Source organism: Bactrocera dorsalis, unplaced genomic scaffold (genome assembly GCF_023373825.1).
Source record: "Bactrocera dorsalis isolate Fly_Bdor unplaced genomic scaffold, ASM2337382v1 BdCtg156, whole genome shotgun sequence".
NCBI lineage: Eukaryota > Metazoa > Arthropoda > Insecta > Diptera > Tephritidae > Bactrocera > Bactrocera dorsalis.
In genome coordinates this window covers 1-21958 of record NW_026038207.1, presented here as the reverse complement: position 1 = coordinate 21958, position 21958 = coordinate 1, and the positions used below count along the sequence as shown (strand labels likewise).

Here is a 21958-nt window from a genome sequence, read left to right as displayed (position 1 = left end):
CCTATAAAGCCTATGAACAAGTTGTTTGTACCCCGCAAATGTCCGATTCACTGAAAATGGGTGAAATGGTAAATGGTGTCGTTGTTATAGCGACAGAAAACTTTCGCATTGACAGTCTTTGGCAGGATCAAAATATGGCTCTATTCCGGTTGCGTATACCTAACTGCCATGGGAACGATAATCAATCGCCATTGCCGCCCGTTTGCTAGTACTTGGATGAGTCAAATTTCGAATTCACTCATTATTTCAACATTCACTTTCAATCAAAATACCTCTATCAATAAATTAATATAAGCCAAGCAAATTCTTCATTTGAATAAAACTATTTATATATATATTTGTGCAGATAGCAGAATAATACGAGTAAAACATATTGCCATTATTTTAATCATTAATTGTTATCGTCTCAACAAGTGGCGTTGATATCACCGTTAAGTTTGTTTATGGTACTTGGCCTTTGCATTATAGTAGTTATTATATATGTATGTGTATTTATATTTATACATACTTTAAACAAATAATAATTCTACTTAGCACGCGTACGCGTAAGCCAACTATGAAGTACTTGTGTACACAGTATCGATGGAACTCTCATTTTTCCTTTGTAGATTTAAATAATAGTTATTTACCACCTCCTCGATGCTATGGTCATTTTTAAATAAGCTGCACAAATCGCCATTCAATCTGCAAACAACTCCAGCGGCACGAATGTTCCAATTCCAACACACAAGATCACAACTGAGCACCTCAAGATCTTCTTTAAGTGAGATGATGTTCTGCAAAATAGTGAGAAAATATTATAAAATATACTTAACTTTTTAAGAGTCAATACGGTAGGTGTTTTCTTAATGTTTATATGTAATAACCATTGTAAGGGGGAAAATGAATGGAACATTTCTTTTTTTTAAATTATACCGAATGTAGTGCAACCCTAAGTGCAGTGATGTCATAAAACTGTTGGCAAGAAGGCATAACTTTAAATATTAGAATTTATGATGCAAGGTAATCTGCGTTGTCATAAACCGCTTTTTATGACCTGATTTGTATGCATGTAGGTAGTTTCCTCTTTTAAATAATATTAGTCATGAAGAAACTCCGCCGAAGCTGGATTACTCGAGTTGTTATGGACTGATTATGCCCAAAATATAAACACTTTAACTGTATTATTAAACACAGTGGCATTGATAATTTGAAACGTGCTTATCGGCAAGCGAAAAAATCAAAATAAATACGAGTACACAAGTACTCATATGAAATATTCATATCTAGAACGAGTTAGTTTTTTCAAATTAGTTTTATTATATTTTTCTATATCTACTTGTTGAGAGAGAGGTGGGTTTTTGCGCTTTTCCGAATATTTTCAGAAGTTTGAGAAAATTTTGCTTATGTTATTTATCTATTGAAATATTATATTCAGTTTAACTTTTAGCAGTAACGGAATTTAATTGTGCTATGTAAATGTTTTTTTGTAATCTAATTCACCATATATAAATATGGAGTATAATTGTATATATATAATTAACCATTATAAACAGAAAAAATCAAAAAGTAGTATAAACCGTAATTTCATTTTGAACTTCAAAATATATTATTAGTCATAATATTAATATTATTACTAATCTTATTATTATTATTAACTTTTGTTTACTCACCATAGCAACAGTGTAATCGATGGAATTAATTTCCTCTCCTTTTATAACAATGAGACTAACATCGTAGCGATTACCGCTCATAAACTTCACAACTTTTTCTTTTAGATACTCCGCAGACGCGAAATCTAATCTTTGCTTAACATCCACAAAACATATTTCGTAATTGTTGACCTATAAATAGTTGACGGTTAGCAGATAATAAATTATAATATTTTAACACTTTTCACCTTTTTCTTTTCTATATGAATTTGTGGTCTTGCACTTCTATATAGTATAAAAGAGAGATTCACCACTATGCCACAAATAATGCCGTATTCCAAACTCCAAAATAAGCAGGTGAAATAAGTTACGGCGAATGGAAAGAGATCCATTCCTTAAATTAAAAATTCAAATACAGTTATTTGCGTAGAGAACATATTTTTTTCGTAAAAAGTTGTACTTTTTGATTTCCATATTTCGGCAAGTCGTTCGAGTTCCACCAACGATATCATGGCGGCTATAATAACTGACGCTAATGTTGCTTTTGGAATGTAGTAGAAGGTTTGTGTAAGAAAAGCCAGCGCCATCAATACCATTGCACCAGTGACGGCACCGCCCAATGGCGTTTTAACGCCACTCGCATTGTTCACAGCTGTACGGGTAAAAGAACCTGTCACCGGCATAGATGATACAAAACTTCCCATAATATTGCACATGCCGAGAGCTATCATCTCTTGGGATGCGTTGACAATTTTACCCTTAGCTACATATAAGGAGAATTTAAAAGATTTTATTACTTGTGTTGAAAAATTTTATAAGAGTTTACTCACAGAATGCCTTAGCTATCGCTACAATTTCCAGTATTGACACTAAAGGTATTGATGCTAACGAGGAACCGTACGTGCTGATCATATCCGAGAATGTCAATTCCTTACCATCCACGATTGTGCTAAATGGTGGTGGACGAAACGGTGGCAAGCCTGCTGTAATATTCCCGGTGATTACGAAGGGTTGGGAGCCATCACGACTTAATTGATATGCCAAAAATGTACCGAATATCACCACCAGGGCGTTGCGAGACAAAGAAATATATTTCCAAAATGTCTTATTGCCATATGGTATATTTTTCACTTGCTAGAAGTTAGAGTATAATAAGTTATTTGCTCTTAGACAGATGTATGTATGTTGTCTTGTTCTGTGATGTTAATACCTTCATCAAGAGTAAAAATATGAGTCCACCGACGCCAAGTAATGAGTCATTCAAACTTATATTCGGGAGGTGCGTGAAAAAGTGTTTCCACGCCGGAATGAGGTCATTTGACGGACCTTGAAGGTGCAAAAATTTTAAATTTTATTAATTATAGCTAATAAATTGTTGATATTTTATTTAAAAATAACAATGATTATACAGCAAAAACAACTGTTATATACAAAAAATTATTTTAAAACTTACGGTCTATAATAACAAATAAGTAGGATCTAACGGTTTTTATATATAATTTTTGAAATTTGAAAAGTAACTGCTATTGTAAGAGTTCTTAGCATAAAATTTCCTTACTCTTCATTCCGAACAGATTGTTAATTTGCGCACTACCAATTGTACACGCCGCAGCCATAGTGAATCCCGTAATAACCGGCATCGAAATAAATCGCACCAGCACGCCCAGGTTAAGAATACCCAGCACTAATATCGTGCAGCCCGCAAGAAATGAGATCAAAACGGCGAGATCCGGTGTAATTACTGCATAATCATGTACCATTAAAGCCATGATTGCTGTAGTGGCTATAATTAATTGTAAATATGAAATTAAATTAAATTTACGAAAGTAAAAATAAAAAACAAGAATGTTTTCATACCGATCGTCACGTCCTTGCAAGAACCAAAAATGATATAAGTGAAACAACCCATAAAGGCCGCATAAAGCCCGTATTGAGGCTGCAAGCCAGCGACGACGCCATAAGCAATCGCTTGCGGAATAGTTGTGAGACCGACTGTGAAACCGGCAATAGCATCGCGAAATATAAATGAAGCCTGATATCTAGGTAGCCATTTGAGTATGGGTAGCTTATTTGTTAGTGTCGCTGGTCGACATAGCTTTTTGCTGCTATTCAAAATTGTTGAACGAATGTTTGGGAAATCTTGTTCATATAAGCCCTCTGAAAGCGTAGAAATCAATTAATTAAGAAAATATTATATAAAGCAGATGTACATATGCAGTCAGTAAGATTTATTACAGTGTAATGACTTAGTTTTATATATGTATGTAGTTATGTAGAGTTAAAAGTGCATTTCCACAGCATCCCATAAGAATCAATTGTTTTTACAAGAACAACAAAATTCATATAAACCTTTATGTAAACCCCCTCCGAGTTTCCGATTTCGGTTTTTTGGAGTAAATAAGATATCAAACCTGTTATGGTTGCTCTCATCGTTGGCGCGACAGTAACCGGCACAAAATTTCTTATATCCGGTCAAGTACTTTCAACTGAACAACATTCTTCCAAAATATTTTGCGTATTCTTACTGCCACTACAGCAACAATATTGATTTCTTTTTATTTTGCAATACAAATATTTCTAACTTCCTTTCGGAGTACGGCTTCCTATAACCGTTTTTTATATTATACGTCCTTATGATCACAGATTATTTTTTATGTTATAACATTTTTATTGGCAAACCTCAATTATTATCATTTTTTCACTCTATTTGGCAAAACAACAGTTATAGCAACAAGTGGATTTCCCATAAAAATTTTAATATCGCTGTTGTTTCAAACAGATTAATATTTATGGCTTTAAAATCGAATAGCTTAAGCCATAAAGATGTGTTCACTTATCACAGCTGCGTGCATAAGTAAATGCATAACTTAATGCATGTACATGACTACATAGATATGTACATATGTTTATATTTAATAGTAATTTAGAAACACTTTGAAGTTAGTTACAAAGCTCGTTCAATGCAATTAGGTAGAGTTATGCCGTTATTCAATTATCTACGAGACGACATTGGGTTTACACAAAATCTAGAATTAGGTTTCACATGATATACTAATTTATGTCGAACACTGCCGTAAACACTAAAATTTACTACACTTTTTATTGAGCAATATTCTCATATTCCTTTTACTCCAGTTACTATGTATATTTACATATGCGACCTTATATATGTACATGTATGTACGTATATCCTCTTAATCAGATCTGCACATACTTACGTATGTATGTACATATGTATACATCTGTATGTTTGCAAACAGTGATTTATTACGGAGCGATGCTTTATAAACGTTTATTGAAAAGTGCAAATATTTACCGTCTCTGCTTGCCATAATTACAAGCCGTCAAGAAAAAAAACAAATAAAAAATGTATTTAATTGTTGTTAACGATTGCGGCAATATTTCAATATTCAGCTATATTCCTGCATATGTATATACACTATATTTTTGTGTATGAGGCACGACACTTTGCAATATCACCACCGATCGCTTAGAGTGTTGTTTAGTAAATACGAAACAATTAGACGACTCCGTTTGAGGTGTACTTCAATATACCGGTAGTTTCTTAGCGCTGAAACTCGAAGCGTATGGGTAATCTAAATGTCAGAAATCTTCCGAAACAGTTTGTGATAGCAACACGACTTTGCTTATTAACAAGAAATTAACTCTGTATAAATTGTTCATGTAGTCAAGTAATCTGAGCTGTGTTATATACAAATATAAAATGTATTTACATTATCATTTATTTTATTATATACATGAGTTCAATGTTTCTTCTGAAAAGCATTTAGCAAGAGACATTTTTAATGGAGGAATGCGTTAGATACGCAGGCATCAGATTTTAAATGTAAGGAACTGCTATTTGCAATATAATTATCGGTATACATATAACTAGATGTCTAAGTCTAGTTATTAATCCATGTAGCAGATTTCAGTCCAAAAAACCCGAAACAAATGCGTTTTAAAGTTAAACATAAATGATACCTTGAAAAATATACGTATATAGCATACAATATAATACAAAGTATCTGTTATTGTTATTGTTGCAGATCAACTGTTGTAAAAGCTGACAAACGCGAATTACCTTCTATAAAACGATATTTTTATAGCCTTACGAACAATAAAATATCGCATTAAGTGTTTGTATTTTTTTTTAAAGAACTCGTGACAGCCACTAACGAGTGAGGACATAAATTGTTCGGTAGTGCCCGATATTGGCGTTTCCCTATTTGTTTTATTTACTGTTTATAAAAAATGCCTTCGCTCGAACACGAGGCGCTATTCATAAGTTCAAGATGTTATGATGCGAGCTTAAGATAATTGCACACATATGTATGCATATACAAGTACATGGTATATTGGAGCATATATTTATAAAAGAATGTACCCTGCCGGAAAAATGAACTTGTGCGAAACCGGAAAAGCAATAATTATAGAATGTATCAGACAGAGGAGAAACTAGTTGCATTCAGTTAACATAAAAATTTTAATATAAGCTTTGGTGTTGAAGTATATGATTTTCTTAAAAAAAAATTAAACTCCATTAAAGTATTTAAGAAAGTCGATTACATTAAGTAATTATAATCAGGAAAATATTGGTATAATAATTGTTGTTATTAAAATCGTAACAACACAAATTTTTGTACATATTATATAATAACTATGTATATAATATTACAGTAATTTTGTTATTCATAAATAATTATTCTCAGAAATATACTGCATTTTTAAAGAGTCTACGCAAACAGCACAACTGAACTGCGCAAACGATTTTCATGGCTATTCGCTTCGTTTATATCACAGCTAAGTGTGCAGTGAATGCAAAAAATCCCCCAATCAACAACTCCGCTAACACGGCAAAGCAAGTAAATGACAATAATTAATTTGTTATGCTATGTATTTTACCTGTCTCCTCAGAAGAACCAAAACTGTCAGCACCTCTGTTTGTCTGAAATTATATATGTATAAATGCAAATAAGTATGCATATGTAAATGAGAAATTAATTAAACAGCTTCAGCAATATTTATGTAGTATTAAATACATATGTACTTATATCTGTTTAAAATTTACCGGCATAACCTAGCTCTACAAAAACAACCTTATTAGTTCGGTGAAAGAAATAACAGTACTGTTTTTTACGTATGCTTTCATACATATGTATATCTAAATATAGTAATTTGCTGAGGTGTTCGACGGCGTTTATATAACTCTATTTTAACTAGAGCCAGTTTTGTTGACAAGTTAATTTATTACTAAAAGCGGGCAATGGATGACACCTATATATGTGTGTATATGCTGATACTTCCTTTTTGCGAATTGTTTAACGATTTGCCATATAGTAAATACACAATTAACATTGCATACATTATCTAGCGTTACTAACATATTGAAATAGATCACTATTCGCTTCCATTTTACACTAAAACAATAAATAACTGTAGTGTTTGTTTATTTGATTTTGACTTTGTTATTATTAGTTTATTAATGCATTTTGTTAAACAGCTGATTGTTAGATACTGCAATTCAATCCAAGTGATAGTAGTGAAAACATAACTATACTCGATAATAGCAAAAAATATCGATTTAACCACAAAACTTTCTTAATTTTAAACTAATACTTATTTAAGGTTATTAAATAGAAACATAACATCAAACAATTTTAATTATACGAAATAGCAAATTCGCTTTATTAAAATTAGTATTATCACATAAATCAGTGTTGTAAACTTTTACACTTAGCTTTTGCTTACATCGATAAATTAGCTGCGGTTATCGGTAAAAACAGTTTTATCAATGAAGATCAAGTCACAGCTCTACATTGCAAAATTTGTACACAACACATCTGTTTTTGCCGGATCTTCAATGAGTTTAGTTGAACTTTTCGTGTGCTTGTGAAAGATACATTTTAGAAATATTAAATTTATTCCGGAGAAATGAATTTTCAACACTTTTCGATGGTGCCACCTCCACCACCAGATATTGATCAACCAAAACCAGCTCCACCACTTCCAGTTGGGATACCACCAGGTCCTCCACCTCTGCCGCCACCAGAAACGCCATCAACAGAACTACATCAATCAGTGCACGCAACAAATAGTTACTCTAATGACACTTCGCCGCCTTCGATGCCTCACGCATCTGAAGCAAGTAGTATTCATTCTTATCCTACAACTTTTTATCAACAACCTTATACCGACAAGAGTACGCCTTACTATCCACATTTTCAAACAACAAATACATATACAGATGTATATAATAATGAAGGTGTATATAATGTGCCGCCACCGAGGAGAACTCCGTACACACCTTATGATTCAACATATAATGAATATAGTTATAACCAAACATATGATGGCCATGTACATCGACCTTACAGAGGTGGCAGAGAATTCACGCCAAATAGAGGACATTATAAACCACCTGGTAACATACGACCATATCCATACGAGCATAAGCCTATGACAAATCGTGCGCCTTATACTGGGCGTGGAAATTATCGAAATACTTCTACTACACCCCAAATCAATCGTCCGCAATTTGCACCTCCATCGTCTCAGAGGTAAGTTTTATAAATATATGCTTGTATGAATATATACGTAATTACTTTATTTATCTTATTACTCCAGAGGTTACGGCTATTCGAAATATGCCGAAACTTCTAGACCCCATACTCAACGAGAAAGAAAGTATGAAGCACGAAGTGATTCCAAGGAACCAAAACTTGAAACTGAAAGAGATAGACTTTTGAAAAGTTGGAGATCAAATTATTGTGAAACCTCCGAAGATATTGCCGAAAAATTGGCAGAAATGGTTGGGCAAGATGAAGACTCTCGAACCGTATGGATACGTTCATCGCCAGCAGATCCATTCTATCGACGTTCTGATGTACCAAATGAAGTTGTCTCCACCAGCAGATTAGAAGCGCTGTGCAATTTATTCGAAGAAAAATTAGTACAACGTTCAGATCGTGTACGCAAAACATTACCACCCTACGAACCGCCAGCACGCAAGTCACGTCGCCGCTTGTGTAAACATAAATCTGAAGCTTGCTCATCGTCGTCAGAAGACTCTTCAGACGATGAATTAAAAATTGAGCAAGATTGTTGTATGGAGGAACTTTCCCGAAAAGTGCAACATCCATATCGTATACATGCCGACTTGTGGCATAACGATTCGGGTGAAATGAATGACGGACCGCTCTGTCGCTGTTCTGCTAAATCGCGACGCATTGGCATACGGCACGGCATATATCCCGGTGAAACAGGTTATAAGAAATGTTTGCCGAATTCCAATAATGCTTCGCAACTTTACCACTATCATATTACCATTTCGCCGCCCACCAATTTTCTCACTAAAACGCCAACGATAATTAAGCATGACGAGCATGAGTTTATCTTCGAAGGATTTTCGATGTTGACACATTCACCGCTTGCAGACTTGCCAACATGTAAAGTCATACGCTTCAACATTGAATATACCATCTTGTATGTTGCTGAGAAAATGCCCGAGAATTTCACCATAAGAGAATTGGAGTTATTTAGTGAGTATATACATTCGAATAGACAAAATATTTTCTTTTCGAAAAATGGTGTTTTTTATTTAAAAAAAATGTAATTAATTTTGTATTTTCAGATCAATATCTATTCCACGAACTGCTCGAGCTGGTAGATTTTTCGCTATACCCCGACGGCATGTCCAGTTCCGATACATGCCCAGCCTTTCATTTCTTACCACGTTTCGTGCGTGATCTACCCGACAATGGTAAAGAAGTATTGGCCATAAGTGAAGTGCTCCGTTATTTACTGGACAGTGCTGCACCACTTGTCGATCGCGATCAATTGCGTTGCCTAAACGATATCAGTCAGCATGAGTGGCAGGATTATGTTGATTTCATAAAAGGAATGCTTGTGACAAAACCGGGTTACAAACCATGTTCGGTACGCGTGGATCAGCTGGATCGCAATGTTTCTGATTTACCTGAGTGTTTTGAAACCGAAGAGAACGTAACACATCCGGCCATCGTGCATTTTGGTATACGACCACCGCAACTCAGTTATGCCGGCAATCCGGAGTATCAGAAAGCATGGCGTGAATATGTAAAATATCGCCATCTAATGGCCAACATGTCGAAGCCATCGTTTGCCGACAAGCGCAAACTGGAGGAAAAAGAAGCGCGTTTACAGGAAATGCGCACTCAAGGGCGTATGAAGCGTAACATAACTGTGGCGGTGAGTTCAAAGGGCTATTACCGAACCGGTATTATGTGTGACATTGTGCAGCACGCGATGCTCATACCAGTGCTTACTGGTCACTTGCGTTTTCATCGTTCACTGGACCTTTTAGAGAAAAGTATAGGTTACAGTTTCAAAAATCGGTGAGTTATTACGACATCCTTTGTTATTGTTTTCTTTTTTTTATATATTTTTTTCTTTTTTCGTTTTAGATATTTGTTGCAATTAGCGTTGACGCATCCCTCGTATAAAGAAAATTACGGCACGAATCCCGATCATGCGCGCAACTCACTTACGAATTGTGGTATACGTCAGCCCGAGTATGGTGATCGTAAAATACATTACTTGAATACACGAAAGCGTGGCATAAATACACTTATTAACATAATGTCACGCTTTGGCAAGGAATACGAGACTATGTCTAATATCACGCATAATGAACGTTTGGAGTTTTTGGGCGATGCTGTTGTTGAGTTTTTAAGTTCAATACACTTGTTTTTCATGTTTCCCGATTTGGAGGAAGGTGGTCTGGCTACTTATCGAGCGGCTATCGTGCAAAATCAGCATTTAGCTTTACTCGCCAAGAAGTTGCACTTAGAGGAGTACATGCTGTACGCACATGGTTCGGACTTATGTCACGAATTGGAATTGCGTCATGCAATGGCTAACTGCTTTGAGGCTTTAATGGGTGCGCTGCTACTCGATGGTGGCATATCAATAGCCGATGAGGTGTTTATGAACGCGCTTTATATGGAAAACGAGCAACTAAAAGAGATTTGGAAGAATTATCCAGAACATCCGCTGCAAGAGCAAGAGCCGTTAGGCGATCGCGGTTGTATTTCCTCATATCCGGTGCTGCAGGAGTTAACCAAATTCGAAGAATCCATCGGCATACAGTTCAAACACATACGTCTACTGGCACGCGCTTTCACCGATCGTTCCATTGGTTTTACGCACCTCACATTGGGTTCCAATCAGCGTTTGGAATTTCTGGGCGATACGGTGTTGCAATTAATTTGCTCCGAATATCTTTATCGCCATTTTCCCGAGCATCACGAAGGTCATTTGTCGTTGTTGCGTTCATCGCTTGTGAATAATCGCACACAAGCGGTGGTTTGTGATGATCTCGGCATGACCAAGTATGCGGTCTACTCGAATCCAAAGGTGGAGCTAAAGACTAAAGATCGTGCTGATTTATTGGAAGCCTTCTTGGGTGCATTATATGTGGATAAAGGTTTGCTGTATTGTGAACAATTCTGTCATGTGTGTCTATTTCCACGTTTGCAAATATTTATTATGAATCAAGATTGGAACGATCCCAAATCGAAGTTGCAACAATGTTGTTTGACTTTGCGCACAATGGAGGGTGGCGAACCCGATATACCCATTTACAAAGTAATCGAGTCTATCGGGCCCACCAATACCCGCGTGTATACGGTAGCTGTTTATTTCCGTTCGAAACGCTTGGCAACCGCTACCGGCTCATCGATTCAGCAGGCTGAAATGAATGCAGCCAAACAAGCTTTGGAGAATTCACGTGATTTATTCCCACAATTGGATCATCAGAAACGTGTTATAGCCAAAAGTATTAAAAAGCAAAAGGGTGGCGAGCTCAAACCGGAATTTGAAGAGACCTTAACCGAACAAACGAAGCCGAAAAGTACGAATTCCATGGAAGATGAGTCACATCTTCCCAAGCAATATCGTGTACGTGAAGACATTTCCAGCGATGAACTGCCAGACGATGATAGTGATGTGGAGGATCGACAGACCACATCCATAAGCATCCAAGGTTTGTTGAATCTGTTATTCATATTTAAAATTATGAACTCAGGTGCAGAATTTTTACCACTCTTAATTCACATTGTTGACTCCTATTAATTCATATCTTTTTGATTTGCAGGTCAGTCAAGTCAAAGCAGTGATAGCAGCACCAGTTCAGATGATGAGCAGTTGGAAAAATCTCGCACACACAAAAAGCGAAGCAGAAAACGTGTTAAAAAAACATCGCAAAACAGGGCGAATTCGAATTCGCCCAAAAGAGCAAATCTCGAAATGGACGATATGAAAAGCGCGAATAAAAGAAATTGTGAAGATGTATCGAGTGATGATTGCTTTGAAGAAAATTTAACCATCCCGGTGCCCAGTACGAGCGAAAATACGAAGTCATCTTTAAATGCAATGCCGCATGATCTGCAAGATTTGGTGGAAGATGTCTCGTCGAATTCGGATATTGAGTCGGGAGAACTGAGTAGTTAAATTGCGGCATATTAAGGCTTAAGGAGCACAAGGAATGTCCGTCGTTAGGAAATAGAACGTTATATAAAGCTCTAAACGAAAGTGGCGGTTGCCAGCGATGTTAAACATTCAAGTATTATAGTAGCTTGATTAATAGTTTCTCTCAAAACGCATCAAACTTTCAGCGTGGAATCCAAAATACGTTGAAATTGTACAAGATACCATATAAACTCAACTTTGTAATCAATGTACTAAATGTTAAGCTTAAATATTAGTTTTATATTCTAATTATGAAGTTATACAGAACTAAAAATTCGGGTCCGTTCCGGCTACTTAGACCCGACTGACAGGCCTATTCAAGCCTGCCTAACACGCACACTATCCAATATACAAGTATATACAACAAAGATTGTGCTTTTAGTTTATTCAAACCGGTTTATCGTTTTATTTCCGATAAATTAATTTTATTTTTCGAATATATACATAAAAAATGTATGCAAGGTATGGCAGATTTATTTACTCACCGGTTTACATAATTTTTCGTTTAGAAAAAAAAATTTGTTTTTGTCATACATACTTATAAGTGTGATGTATACACTCAGAACAATGAATTTAAACTCATGCCTTTGTCTGAATCCATTGCATAATTTGTGGCTACGAGTAATTACTAATAATTACTATACAAACTATTTTCTAAGTGCGCGCTTTTTGTTTTCTTCGTCAATCAAAACGCATGAAATTGCTTTTTTTATATCTAATGGCTTTTATGTTGATCTCTAATGTATTAGTTATACAAACGTGATTACTTATGAGTTTGGAGTGAGAATTTATGTAATTGGTACGAGGGTATGATGTGCTGCAATGGATTCAGTAACTGGGCTTTATTTGAACGGAACACACGTGCTTACATATTATTCCAAAAATTATATTTCGTTTATATTACCTATATAAAGCAAAAAGACTTGATATTCTCTTTAATTGTATGTACATGGGGATTTTCACTTAAACAGTGAGAGTCGGCGAGAGGATAAGCGACCGCCGTTGCTGAGAGCGCTTTGTACGTCCTTCATTTCCGGTAATTTGCCGATATCACCACGCGCAGCCATTGATGGCACGGTGGCGAGTAAGCGTCGAGCTACACGCTGGATATCACCGTGACTGATTTTTTCTGTATGAAAATTATTTAAAAAAAACCGTTAAATTTATATATACCATTTGTATATACATTGATATGCGTTTTAATTACCGATTTCACGTATAAAGTGTTCGGGTCGCTTGCGATGACCTGTGGCCAAAACTTGCCTACCCACATCTTCAAATACAACCGGTCGTGATTCCAGGTTCATTAATAGCATCGATTGCAACTGAATTTTGGAACGACTCAATTCATCTCTGCCCGGTTCACTTGCCATGTTGACGAGCTCACGTGTAATAACCTCAACCATGTCGCGTACGTTACTAGGCGGAGCGCTAGCGTGTATGCAGAATAGACCAGTATCTGCATAGGCGTGATTATAAGCCGTAGCGCTATACATCCAATGATAACGATTAAGAACGTTCGTGTACAAACGGGAGTACATGCCCTTGCCGGGACCGCCAGCGGAAAACGAACCACCACCGCCCATCATTATATTTAAAACACATAATGCCACAAAATCTGGATCTTGATGGGAGCAACCCTCCAGTCCGATAACAACGTGTGCGAGCTCTGGTAGTCCAGTAGCGGCGTAAATCGGTATTTCACATTCTTCCTATAATAGTAATTTATAAATTATCACACATATGTATGTAAATCTTGGTATGTACCTTTTTCAAGCCACCGGTGTATTGTGCAACTGAGGCATCGACTTCTGTTGCTCCGGTTCCTTTGATAACTTGAGTTTCCCATATTGCTTTTTCGTCTACAAAATACTTCTCAACGTTTCGTACCAGCTCGTCGTGGTTAACCTAGTTAGTTGTTTACATAATAAACGTTTTTTTTATCTATTTCACAACAGCCAATAATTTAACTTACCCCGACACCGGCTATTACCATACGTTGAGGTGTATGATGATACTTCAAATAGTTCATTAAGACATTTCTATCTATTAATGAAAGATTTTCTGAAGGACATAATTTTGGGAGTCCCAAAGTGTTGTCACGATATGCCGCTGCGTGTATCATATCCATTAATATGGGTTCCTGCTCCGGACGCATGCCGAGCGTTTCAAGTTCAAATTGCACCGCTTTACGTGCAGCGCTCACTTCTGCGGCATGGAGTGTTGGTCGCAATGTCACATCGGCAAGTAAGCGTGTAACCGATTCAATAGCTCTGCTATCAATACTTGCAGCATATATAAGAGTGTCACGAGAGCTCTGACAATCGCAAATACCACCGTTTTTCTCCAATTCCTTTAGTATAGCATCTTTGTTTGGAAATTTCTCGGTTGACTGCAAAGTTAACGACAATTATCTAACTCAATGAATTAAATGAACAATAAAAATATCGACTACATACATTAAAGGCCAACTTCTCAAGAAAATGTGATACACCACTTGGGTAGGTGACTTCATAACGTGGACCCGAATCGATCACGAGTCCAACTGTGCAAAACTGGCCAAATCTGGGTTCAGATGCCACGCGTAATCCATTCGGCAGTGTGGTGACTTGTGTTAGACTGCTTTCGGCTAGTGGTCGCGCATACTCAACTTCAGGAAGATTTGGTATCGGATCTGTTAGCGGTGGTAGATTGGTGACTATTTTGGTGGAAGGCTGATTTACAGAAAGCGAGCTAGCATCGTCACGAGCTCTGCCTGTTATATTTCCAATGCCAGTGCCAATACGCACTTCTTCACCGGACAAAGATGATGGTTTTGTCGCATAACGTCTCAAAACACTGTGGGCAGAAAAAAATTCATTTGAGGTTATTGACTAATTCATTAGCGCTCACCTCCAGCGTTGCTGCAGTCGGCTTAATAACCGTACGTTCATATTCTCTTTGGTTTATTAAAACAAAACGTAATTTTTGCTTAAGCACTCAACTTTAGATGTTACCTTTGGCAATACTAATATTTTTTTAAATTTTTTTCACGATTAAGGATTTTTTATTGAAACATAATGCAATACAGCAAAAATAAAATCGGAAAAACGTTTCTACGCACAGATGATTTTAAATGTCAATTGTATAAAGTGGACTGTATTTTGATGTGGTGGAAACTGTCATATGGTTAAAATCAGATGATGACAATCTGGTATAAATTGTTTATGGGTACTCTTGTAGAGTGATTTCGGCATATTGTATAAGTTGTTTTCGATTGTAAGTAATTAGTAAATTTAAGAAATTATTGATCCATATCCTAATGAATACCAAAATGTGGATTAAATTAGATAAGGAAATTTTAATAATTTTTAAATCAAAAAATAAAACACCTTCCTTATAGTTTGTTGGGTAAGCAAAAGAGAGTTACGCATATACATATGTACATACACTAATGTATTTACCATACATACATATGTATGTTAACGTAAAAAGCTGGTAAACAAAGCCTAACCAACTCCATTGGACATACATATGTATATTAATTTTATATTTTATTGAATTTTCATAAAAACCATAAGAAGCAGACACAATGTAATTACTATTTAACTTCTTTACTTTAAATTGAAACGCCTTTTACCATCAAAACGATATCCGTAAGCTGCGGCATTCTTTGTGTCCACCAAAGCTGGATTACGATGCTTAAAGAAACTGCCGTGCGCATGAGCGGGACGGGAAGCACTGTTGGGCACACCATCCGTTTCTCTCGGATAAAATGCCTCGAAAAAACCTTCAGGTGGAATAACTGAAGCAATTTTTGTATCGTTTGGATCATAAGCAAACGCAATGCACGTTTTAACAGCAACAACAAAAAGACATAGCCACATAATTGTATTAAATACTGATGTCATATTATTAGCCTAAATAGAATTGTTTTTTTTTTTTAAGTTTAGCTTTATAAGCACTGTTAATAATTCTAAAATTCACATACCTTTAAATGTTTATTTATCTCAGCTGCTGTTTGGCTCTGATCACGGTAATTGGAGTTAGGGCTTCTGCGTCAGCAAATGTTTGACCACACTTAAACCTAAATGTCTATGCAGTTTTAGTTTATGCACAAATGTATATACATACAGTCATTGCAAATTCACAAACATCTATATTTACCGTGACTCACAAAATTGTGCGAACAATTTTTGTTTATGTTACGAACCTTACTATTTATTTGCTTTATACTGTTATAGCCCTTATTTAATAGCATTTCTAGGCTTATGAGGTCGTAAATTTACCGCTTCAATGGAAACAATATTTAAATTAATTTTTAAACAGAGCTCAACATACTTTTTTCTATAATTTAACAAAAAAGTTAATTGAAATCACCACGAAGCTTCAACGAGATCATTAGAGGAATCGCTAACAAGTGTCATTTCTTTGTTTACAAATATTAAAAAGGTATACAGAGATATAAACGGGTTAAAAACGGTAACATGAACCCCACAGCTGTTTCAAACAAGTGTAAACAATCTTCCAAATATTAACATAAATAAATGTTTCAAGCGCTTATACAATATTATTTATTTTTACTCGTATGGCTCGCGACATAATATTATATAAGTATTTGGTTTTGCTACAATTTGAAAGAAATTTATTTCTTAAGCATAGAAATTTAAATACTAAACTTACATTTTACGTAATTAAATATTTAAACAGATAAGCTAATATTTTGGTTTAGCACTTAAAAAAAGAAAACAAACAACAATGTCTAGTAACTTCTAACATGTTTTAGAACTAATCTTCCGTTACGGGATGCTCCGACGTATCACTGTTGTTAAGTCGTCTATTTTCTAGTATTCTAGTAGCTTTTTCTAAAGTTTCTTTGTAAAAAATATTATTTCCCTCGCTGGGCATTGAGTATTGTGAGACATCTAAATGCCATGTTAAGCCGAGGACTATGTTGAAAGCTGAAACGTCATAGGCGTGACATCCAGAGTATCGATAAAGCGGTTTCTTATTATATTTGCAGCCATTCCATTGCGCACCTAAAAGTAGACACATAATATTATATTGAAGACAACATAATTTTTAGAATTTTTTGAAATGATATTGAAAGTTTACAGTATTCAAAATTTGTATAATACTATAAGGAGATTAAGAAATTATGTTTCTTTGGAAGCTTGCCATCCCTGCACATTTAAAACTATAGGCGCTTAATTTACTTATTATCTGGAGACATACCAGAAATGAATAAAACGAAAAAAGCGTATATACATTTATATGTATATATGTATAAGGTATCGTAAAAAGAAATCCATTATTTTTCCAATAACTGACTTCACTAATATGTATATCGCGTTGTATTTATAATATAAGTGCGATTGGGTTAGACTATATGACTTTGCAAAGATAAGATTTCGTGTTAAAGTGACTTGCCAAAGAGTATTGTGATTGCTAGTCTCAGTATTTTTTGAACCCGTCAAGGATGGACAACAGAAAATATTTATATTTTCATCGCAATTAAAAAAAAGTATTTTACCCCATCTTTTACTCCTATTTTGATGCTGCTTTTAAAATAATTCAATTAGACTCATATTCACAACCTACAACAATGTATATGTCGGTATGTATGTAGATAAGTGAATTAAAATCGCGGTAAGGGCCAGAAATAAGCATTTTTAGGAATTCAGTAGAGCATATAAGTTGTGTTGAGATGAGTGTATCACAGGACTGCGCGTTAACGTACGCGCATGATTCGAATTTGTCGCCAAAAAGTCTGAAATCAATCTGTGCAGATTTCTACTTTGGGAGCATATTTATTCCTCAACAAATAGTTGGAAAGCGGACATCGGCAACAGCAGTTTGAAATAAAAAGTGACGTCACTACGCAAAATTCTAGTTATTTGTTAAAATAGTTTAAACTGAAAACGAAATAATTATGTATGAATATGGTGATAATTCAGGTGTGAATGCACAAAATGCAAACACAATGGTACCGAACGTTATGTTTGATAATACAATGCCGGAATTGGGCAAGATGCAGGTGCAGGAAGGAGGTAATTATCATTGCACCTCACAGTGTTCGCCGTAAAAATAATAAATTTATAGGTAATGGTATGGATATGGGAGGCAATGTTTATATTGAACCAAGAGCAGATGGCGGTCCGCAGCAAACTATGCCGATTTATGCAATTGATGCAAGTGTGCAGCAGTTCGAAATACCTGATCCAATCCTGCGACGCACTTTTGCACGTAAGGTGTTCATCACACTCGTAGTAAGTTGAGCATGTAAATTTTCGTTTGGAACACCCTCACTAAAATTTTCTTCGACAGCTGCAACATGTACTAACATTGCCGGTGATTGAAATTTTCATACTCTTCTTTGATCCAATTTCTCATCCTGCTATACAAGGCGTACGAGGCGTCATGTTTTGCCTACTTATTGCAATGTATTTTTTTAGTGACATGCGTCGTTATCCACCAGTGAATGTTATTGCGTTTGCTACAGTGACTTTTTTACTAGCCGTAGAGGCAGGTGTCTTGGCAACTTGGCTAAATTCACAATTGGTGAGTTTATATGTCTTCTGTATTAAAAATATACATATCAATTAATTTTTATTGTCTTTTTGCAGGCAATATTTCCTCATCTGATAGTAATTGTACAACTTTTAAGTATAGTGGCTTATTCAGAACAAACTCGTTATAAATTTACAGTTATAAATGCCATTCTATTAGTTCTGCTAGTATCATTGGCTGGCCACTATTTGATAGAGATTGTATTTTCTTCATTTTCATTGAATGCCATTGCATACGCTCTACTCTCCCTAACAACTTATCGTGCTGCATATATCGTTTACGATATGCACCTCATGTTGAGCGGACATCATGGTTACAATCTTCAACCACATGAGTATATATTCGCAGCTACAAATATTTACGCCGACATGCCAAATCTTCTATGGCGAATAATCAAATTTTTCCTGGTAACACCTTTGATTAAAATGTACCATTTTCTTGTAGGCTGTTGTTCTGCCGAAGTGTGTTAAACATTTCGGCAATTTCTTTTTTATGTGAAGTTACAAAAATAATTAATATATTGTACGGGTACAATTCACATTTGCCTTATATAGTACTATACTTACAAGAAAATACAAAGATTCATTAAAAAAATTAAAGCTTTTGACATTTATCCCATATATGTAAATTATATACATACGAATTGTTAGTGCATGCTAAATTAATTCATAAACATTATCTTATCGTTAAAATACGTTGGGAGTATTGACAGTTATCTATTTGCGCTTGTAACTTGTAAACGTTGGTTGAACAATAAAAATTAATTAAAAATGAAAACAAAAGAAAAAACTTACCAATCGGATCTATACATTCCACTGTCAATGCACACTTCAACCAGGGCAGCATTATATTCTTTTCTACAAAAGGAGTGTCCATGAATAAAACTACATCGAGATCAACCATTCGTAGAAAAATGAAGTCGTCCGCATCGGTTTGAAAGTATTCGAACATTTTTGGATGTGTGCGTGTGGATACAGCAGTCGAAGTGTTCCAACCTAAAACTCCCGTACTTAAGACTTTATTTCGTAATTTTTGTAGGTCATGGTTACCACCACGAAATCGTATATAATTTTCGACAAAAAGAATACTTTTCGAACGCGTCAAAGCGTCTTTTATTACAATCGGCCGATAAGCGTGCATGCGACGATCAAAGGCGTGCGACGGAAATACTGACAAATCATAGCTAATGACTGAACACCTAGTGATGTTACAATAAGCTGTTAAACTGCGTGAATCATCCTCTGATAAGCCGATATCATAAACAAGTAAATGTTCATCCGGAAATTTTGAAGCAATATTTTGCGCTAGTAATATTACCGAAGGCGCTTGTCCATCCTGCACATATGTTACAATGGTAAAGTTTGCTTTCGTACCATTGTATGGTGTTGTAGCTAGCCGTGTCTTGCTACTATGTTGAAGTGTGTTACTATTACTTGAATAACCATCGGTTTTTTGTTGCTTCTGTGCAGGTTGCTCTATCAGCGGAAGATGCGATATTTCAATGTCTGCATCTGATTTGAAACCATTTCCAATTTCATAGCGATTGTAAGCCTGGAACTCCTTTGCGTAAATTGAATCGGTGAACCCTAGCAAATTCAAATATTTGGCATCTATTTCAAGCTTCTTTTGCTCAGTAACACGCAAATTTTCCTAAATAAAAAAAATTACATGTAGTTATGTTGTAATATATGTATAAACATACTAATAATTATAGGTATGCTACTCGTGTGTTTATACGCTTCTTCTTTTACTTACTTGTAATTTGTTAAATTGCTGATGAGTATGTGAAACAATGCTTTTTAAGGAATCGTTTGGTTCACCAGCCGGTCCCAAAATTATGAAAAATATAGTCGTAATGATAACACAGCAGAGTATTAAAATAAAGTGTTTTGTTCGCATTGCCGCTAGTTTTTGGTTTAGTTTTCGTAAAATTCGCGTATTTCTACGTCCGATTTCTTTTGATCTCTCCACAGTGATAGTTAAAAAATGAGGTACTTGCTATGTAATTTTATATGTATATATAGTTATATATGTTTGTCCAATATTAATGATTCATTTCAACGTCAATTGTGAGTCGAAATCAGTGTCACACGATATTTTTGTTATCACTTTGGTCATAAATTGATATACAAGTGATATGATTTTATTTTTGTAAGAAATTTGGCACAATATTTTTGAGATAATTATTGTGTTTATCAATATTTTTTATTATCTTTGTTATAAGAATATTTTGCATCAACATTCTTGTAATGTGTATCCACTATAGTTGGTGTTATTTTCTTGAAAAAAATTCATTAGCACGTTGTTGCAGACTGTATTCTGGCGCTAGTTAGGAGGCTATTGTTATATTTTGAGTAGTTTTGCTTTATCTTTGTGTTGTCCAGTTTTGATAACAATCATAGGTGTTTGTTTTATTTATGTTAAAAATATGATGCTCTGACAAATTGTTCAAATTAACACAATATATCTGTAAATTGGTTCATACATTGCTTAATTGTGTAATTGAAAAACTTACACTTGAGACTTCTGAACTTTAAACGAAATATTCAAATAGATAAAAACAATATAGGTAAAATTGCTTTTAAATTATAAGACATCTTACACTGCGAGATGCAGATTTCTTACAGCCATCGAATAGTTGAAACTGAGCCAACACTAAATATATATACCAGCAGAACTATTTACTCTCATTATATACCTTTTATTAATTTGTCATAAAATGTTTTATCTATATTAAATATTTTTACTCGTTTTCAATTATTATTGTTTAATTTCAACGGGGTAGCTTATAAACTAAAATTATGACATTTTTTATGAAACGTCAATAAACCTTGGCATGCAAAATAAAGTTGCCATATGTATTATTATTAAAAAGCTTACTGTGGCGTAGACATGCAATTTTTGAAATTTAAAAATAAGTTTTTGAATATTTTCAATCGCTAATATTGATATTATAATTATTGTGGTATTATATTTAGTCAGATCTATATCAACCAAGCGGAAATATTTAATTAGTAATTTGAAATTTTTATTGTTATAGTTAAGAGCTAAATGTTACAAATTGTGAAATTGTTTATCATACTATTCTGTTCATAACAATAGCTTTTGTTTTAGTCCTTTTTTAAATTGGGCAAAACACGTACACAAACTTTATAATGCTTAATTACTTTTAAACATTAAAAGTTTACGTTTACGTTTACATTACGAATTACAGTTACATTTGTTAAATCACACAGATCTGGTAGCTCTCCACTGAGGCCAAATTTTCA

The 21958-nt window shown here is 34.9% G+C and overlaps 6 protein-coding genes across 12 annotated transcripts; 2 read left to right on the top strand and 4 right to left on the bottom strand.

Annotated features, from left to right (window-relative positions):
* Positions 1-304: 304 nt before the first annotated feature.
* LOC105228893 (sodium-independent sulfate anion transporter) lies at positions 305-7157 on the bottom strand. 5 transcript variants are annotated; one of them, XM_049461896.1, is made up of 10 exons: positions 7016-7157; positions 6537-6579; positions 3489-3788; positions 3190-3414; positions 2842-2957; positions 2462-2765; positions 2092-2394; positions 1880-2025; positions 1653-1823; positions 305-776 (listed from the first exon to the last, which is right to left on the bottom strand). In XM_049461896.1, the coding sequence occupies exons 1-10, from the start codon at positions 7043-7045 to the stop codon at positions 555-557; spliced, it is 1860 nt and encodes a 619-aa protein (XP_049317853.1). In that variant the 5' UTR covers positions 7046-7157; the 3' UTR covers positions 305-554. The 5 variants fall into 5 exon arrangements, with proteins under 5 accessions (XP_049317853.1, XP_049317854.1, XP_049317855.1 ...); XM_049461897.1 differs by having other exon boundaries at positions 6997-7032; XM_049461898.1 differs by lacking the exon at positions 7016-7157 and adding an exon at positions 6703-6963.
* A 178-nt stretch (positions 7158-7335) lies between these two features.
* On the top strand, positions 7336-12596 carry LOC105228896 (ribonuclease 3). The gene is made up of 5 exons (XM_029551403.2): positions 7336-8191; positions 8259-9172; positions 9265-10006; positions 10076-11655; positions 11767-12596. The coding sequence occupies exons 1-5, from the start codon at positions 7566-7568 to the stop codon at positions 12120-12122; spliced, it is 4218 nt and encodes a 1405-aa protein (XP_029407263.2). The 5' UTR covers positions 7336-7565; the 3' UTR covers positions 12123-12596.
* Positions 12597-12955: 359 nt separating this feature from the next.
* On the bottom strand, positions 12956-15515 carry LOC105228895 (mitochondrial-processing peptidase subunit alpha). The gene is made up of 6 exons (XM_011208898.4): positions 15033-15515; positions 14600-14978; positions 14116-14532; positions 13908-14048; positions 13348-13852; positions 12956-13269 (listed from the first exon to the last, which is right to left on the bottom strand). The coding sequence occupies exons 1-6, from the start codon at positions 15071-15073 to the stop codon at positions 13100-13102; spliced, it is 1653 nt and encodes a 550-aa protein (XP_011207200.2). The 5' UTR covers positions 15074-15515; the 3' UTR covers positions 12956-13099.
* A 141-nt stretch (positions 15516-15656) lies between these two features.
* LOC105228897 (uncharacterized) lies at positions 15657-16520 on the bottom strand. The gene is made up of 2 exons (XM_019991312.3): positions 16111-16520; positions 15657-16039 (listed from the first exon to the last, which is right to left on the bottom strand). Exon 2 carries the CDS (start codon positions 16028-16030, stop codon positions 15734-15736), a length of 297 nt encoding a protein of 98 aa, XP_019846871.3. The 5' UTR covers positions 16031-16039; positions 16111-16520; the 3' UTR covers positions 15657-15733.
* Positions 16521-16669: 149 nt separating this feature from the next.
* On the bottom strand, positions 16670-21514 carry LOC105228899 (uncharacterized). Of its 3 annotated transcripts, none has more exons than XM_029551417.2 (4): positions 21388-21514; positions 20445-21220; positions 19484-20339; positions 16670-17158 (listed from the first exon to the last, which is right to left on the bottom strand). In XM_029551417.2, exons 2-4 carry the CDS (start codon positions 20586-20588, stop codon positions 16908-16910), a joined length of 1251 nt encoding a protein of 416 aa, XP_029407277.2. In that variant the 5' UTR covers positions 20589-21220; positions 21388-21514; the 3' UTR covers positions 16670-16907. The 3 variants fall into 3 exon arrangements, with proteins under 3 accessions (XP_029407277.2, XP_049317858.1, XP_049317859.1); XM_049461901.1 differs by having other exon boundaries at positions 20445-21156; positions 21388-21510; XM_049461902.1 differs by having other exon boundaries at positions 20445-21156; positions 21292-21503.
* LOC105228898 (protein lifeguard 1) lies at positions 17603-19441 on the top strand. The gene is given in 4 exon segments (XM_029551420.2): positions 17603-18192; positions 18194-18388; positions 18447-18680; positions 18746-19441. Coding segments are annotated over 4 exon segments (984 nt in total). The 5' UTR covers positions 17603-18051; the 3' UTR covers positions 19160-19441.
* Positions 21515-21958: the final 444 nt, after the last annotated feature.

What these genes read in the sequence shown, in the direction of transcription:
- LOC105228893 (XM_049461896.1), bottom strand. Translation starts at nt 7,045, where the DNA reads ATGGAAGCGAATAGTGATCTATTTCAATAT. An exon ending in ATAGTGATCTATTTCAATAT is followed by an intron (nt 6,580 to 7,015) that starts GTTAGTAACGCT and finishes ATATAATTTCAG; the next exon opens with ACAAACAGAGGTGCTGACAG. An exon ending in TATTTTTACTCTTGATGAAG is followed by an intron (nt 2,766 to 2,841) that starts GTATTAACATCA and finishes TCTAACTTCTAG; the next exon opens with CAAGTGAAAAATATACCATA.
- LOC105228896 (XM_029551403.2), top strand. Translation starts at nt 7,566, where the DNA reads ATGAATTTTCAACACTTTTCGATGGTGCCACCTCCACCACCAGATATT. An exon ending in GCACCTCCATCGTCTCAGAG is followed by an intron (nt 8,192 to 8,258) that starts GTAAGTTTTATA and finishes TTATTACTCCAG; the next exon opens with AGGTTACGGCTATTCGAAAT. An exon ending in GGTTACAGTTTCAAAAATCG is followed by an intron (nt 10,007 to 10,075) that starts GTGAGTTATTAC and finishes TTTTCGTTTTAG; the next exon opens with ATATTTGTTGCAATTAGCGT.
- LOC105228895 (XM_011208898.4), bottom strand. Translation starts at nt 15,073, where the DNA reads ATGAACGTACGGTTATTAAGCCGACTGCAGCAACGCTGGAG. An exon ending in TGGTAATAGCCGGTGTCGGG is followed by an intron (nt 14,049 to 14,115) that starts GTAAGTTAAATT and finishes ACAACTAACTAG; the next exon opens with GTTAACCACGACGAGCTGGT. An exon ending in ACACCGGTGGCTTGAAAAAG is followed by an intron (nt 13,853 to 13,907) that starts GTACATACCAAG and finishes TTACTATTATAG; the next exon opens with GAAGAATGTGAAATACCGAT.
- LOC105228897 (XM_019991312.3), bottom strand. Translation starts at nt 16,030, where the DNA reads ATGACATCAGTATTTAATACAATTATGTGGCTATGTCTTTTTGTTGTT.
- LOC105228899 (XM_029551417.2), bottom strand. Translation starts at nt 20,588, where the DNA reads ATGCGAACAAAACACTTTATTTTAATACTCTGCTGTGTTATCATTACG. An exon ending in AGCAATTTAACAAATTACAA is followed by an intron (nt 20,340 to 20,444) that starts GTAAGTAAAAGA and finishes TTTTTTATTTAG; the next exon opens with GAAAATTTGCGTGTTACTGA. An exon ending in GGAATGTATAGATCCGATTG is followed by an intron (nt 17,159 to 19,483) that starts GTAAGTTTTTTC and finishes GTCTACTTTTAG; the next exon opens with GTGCGCAATGGAATGGCTGC.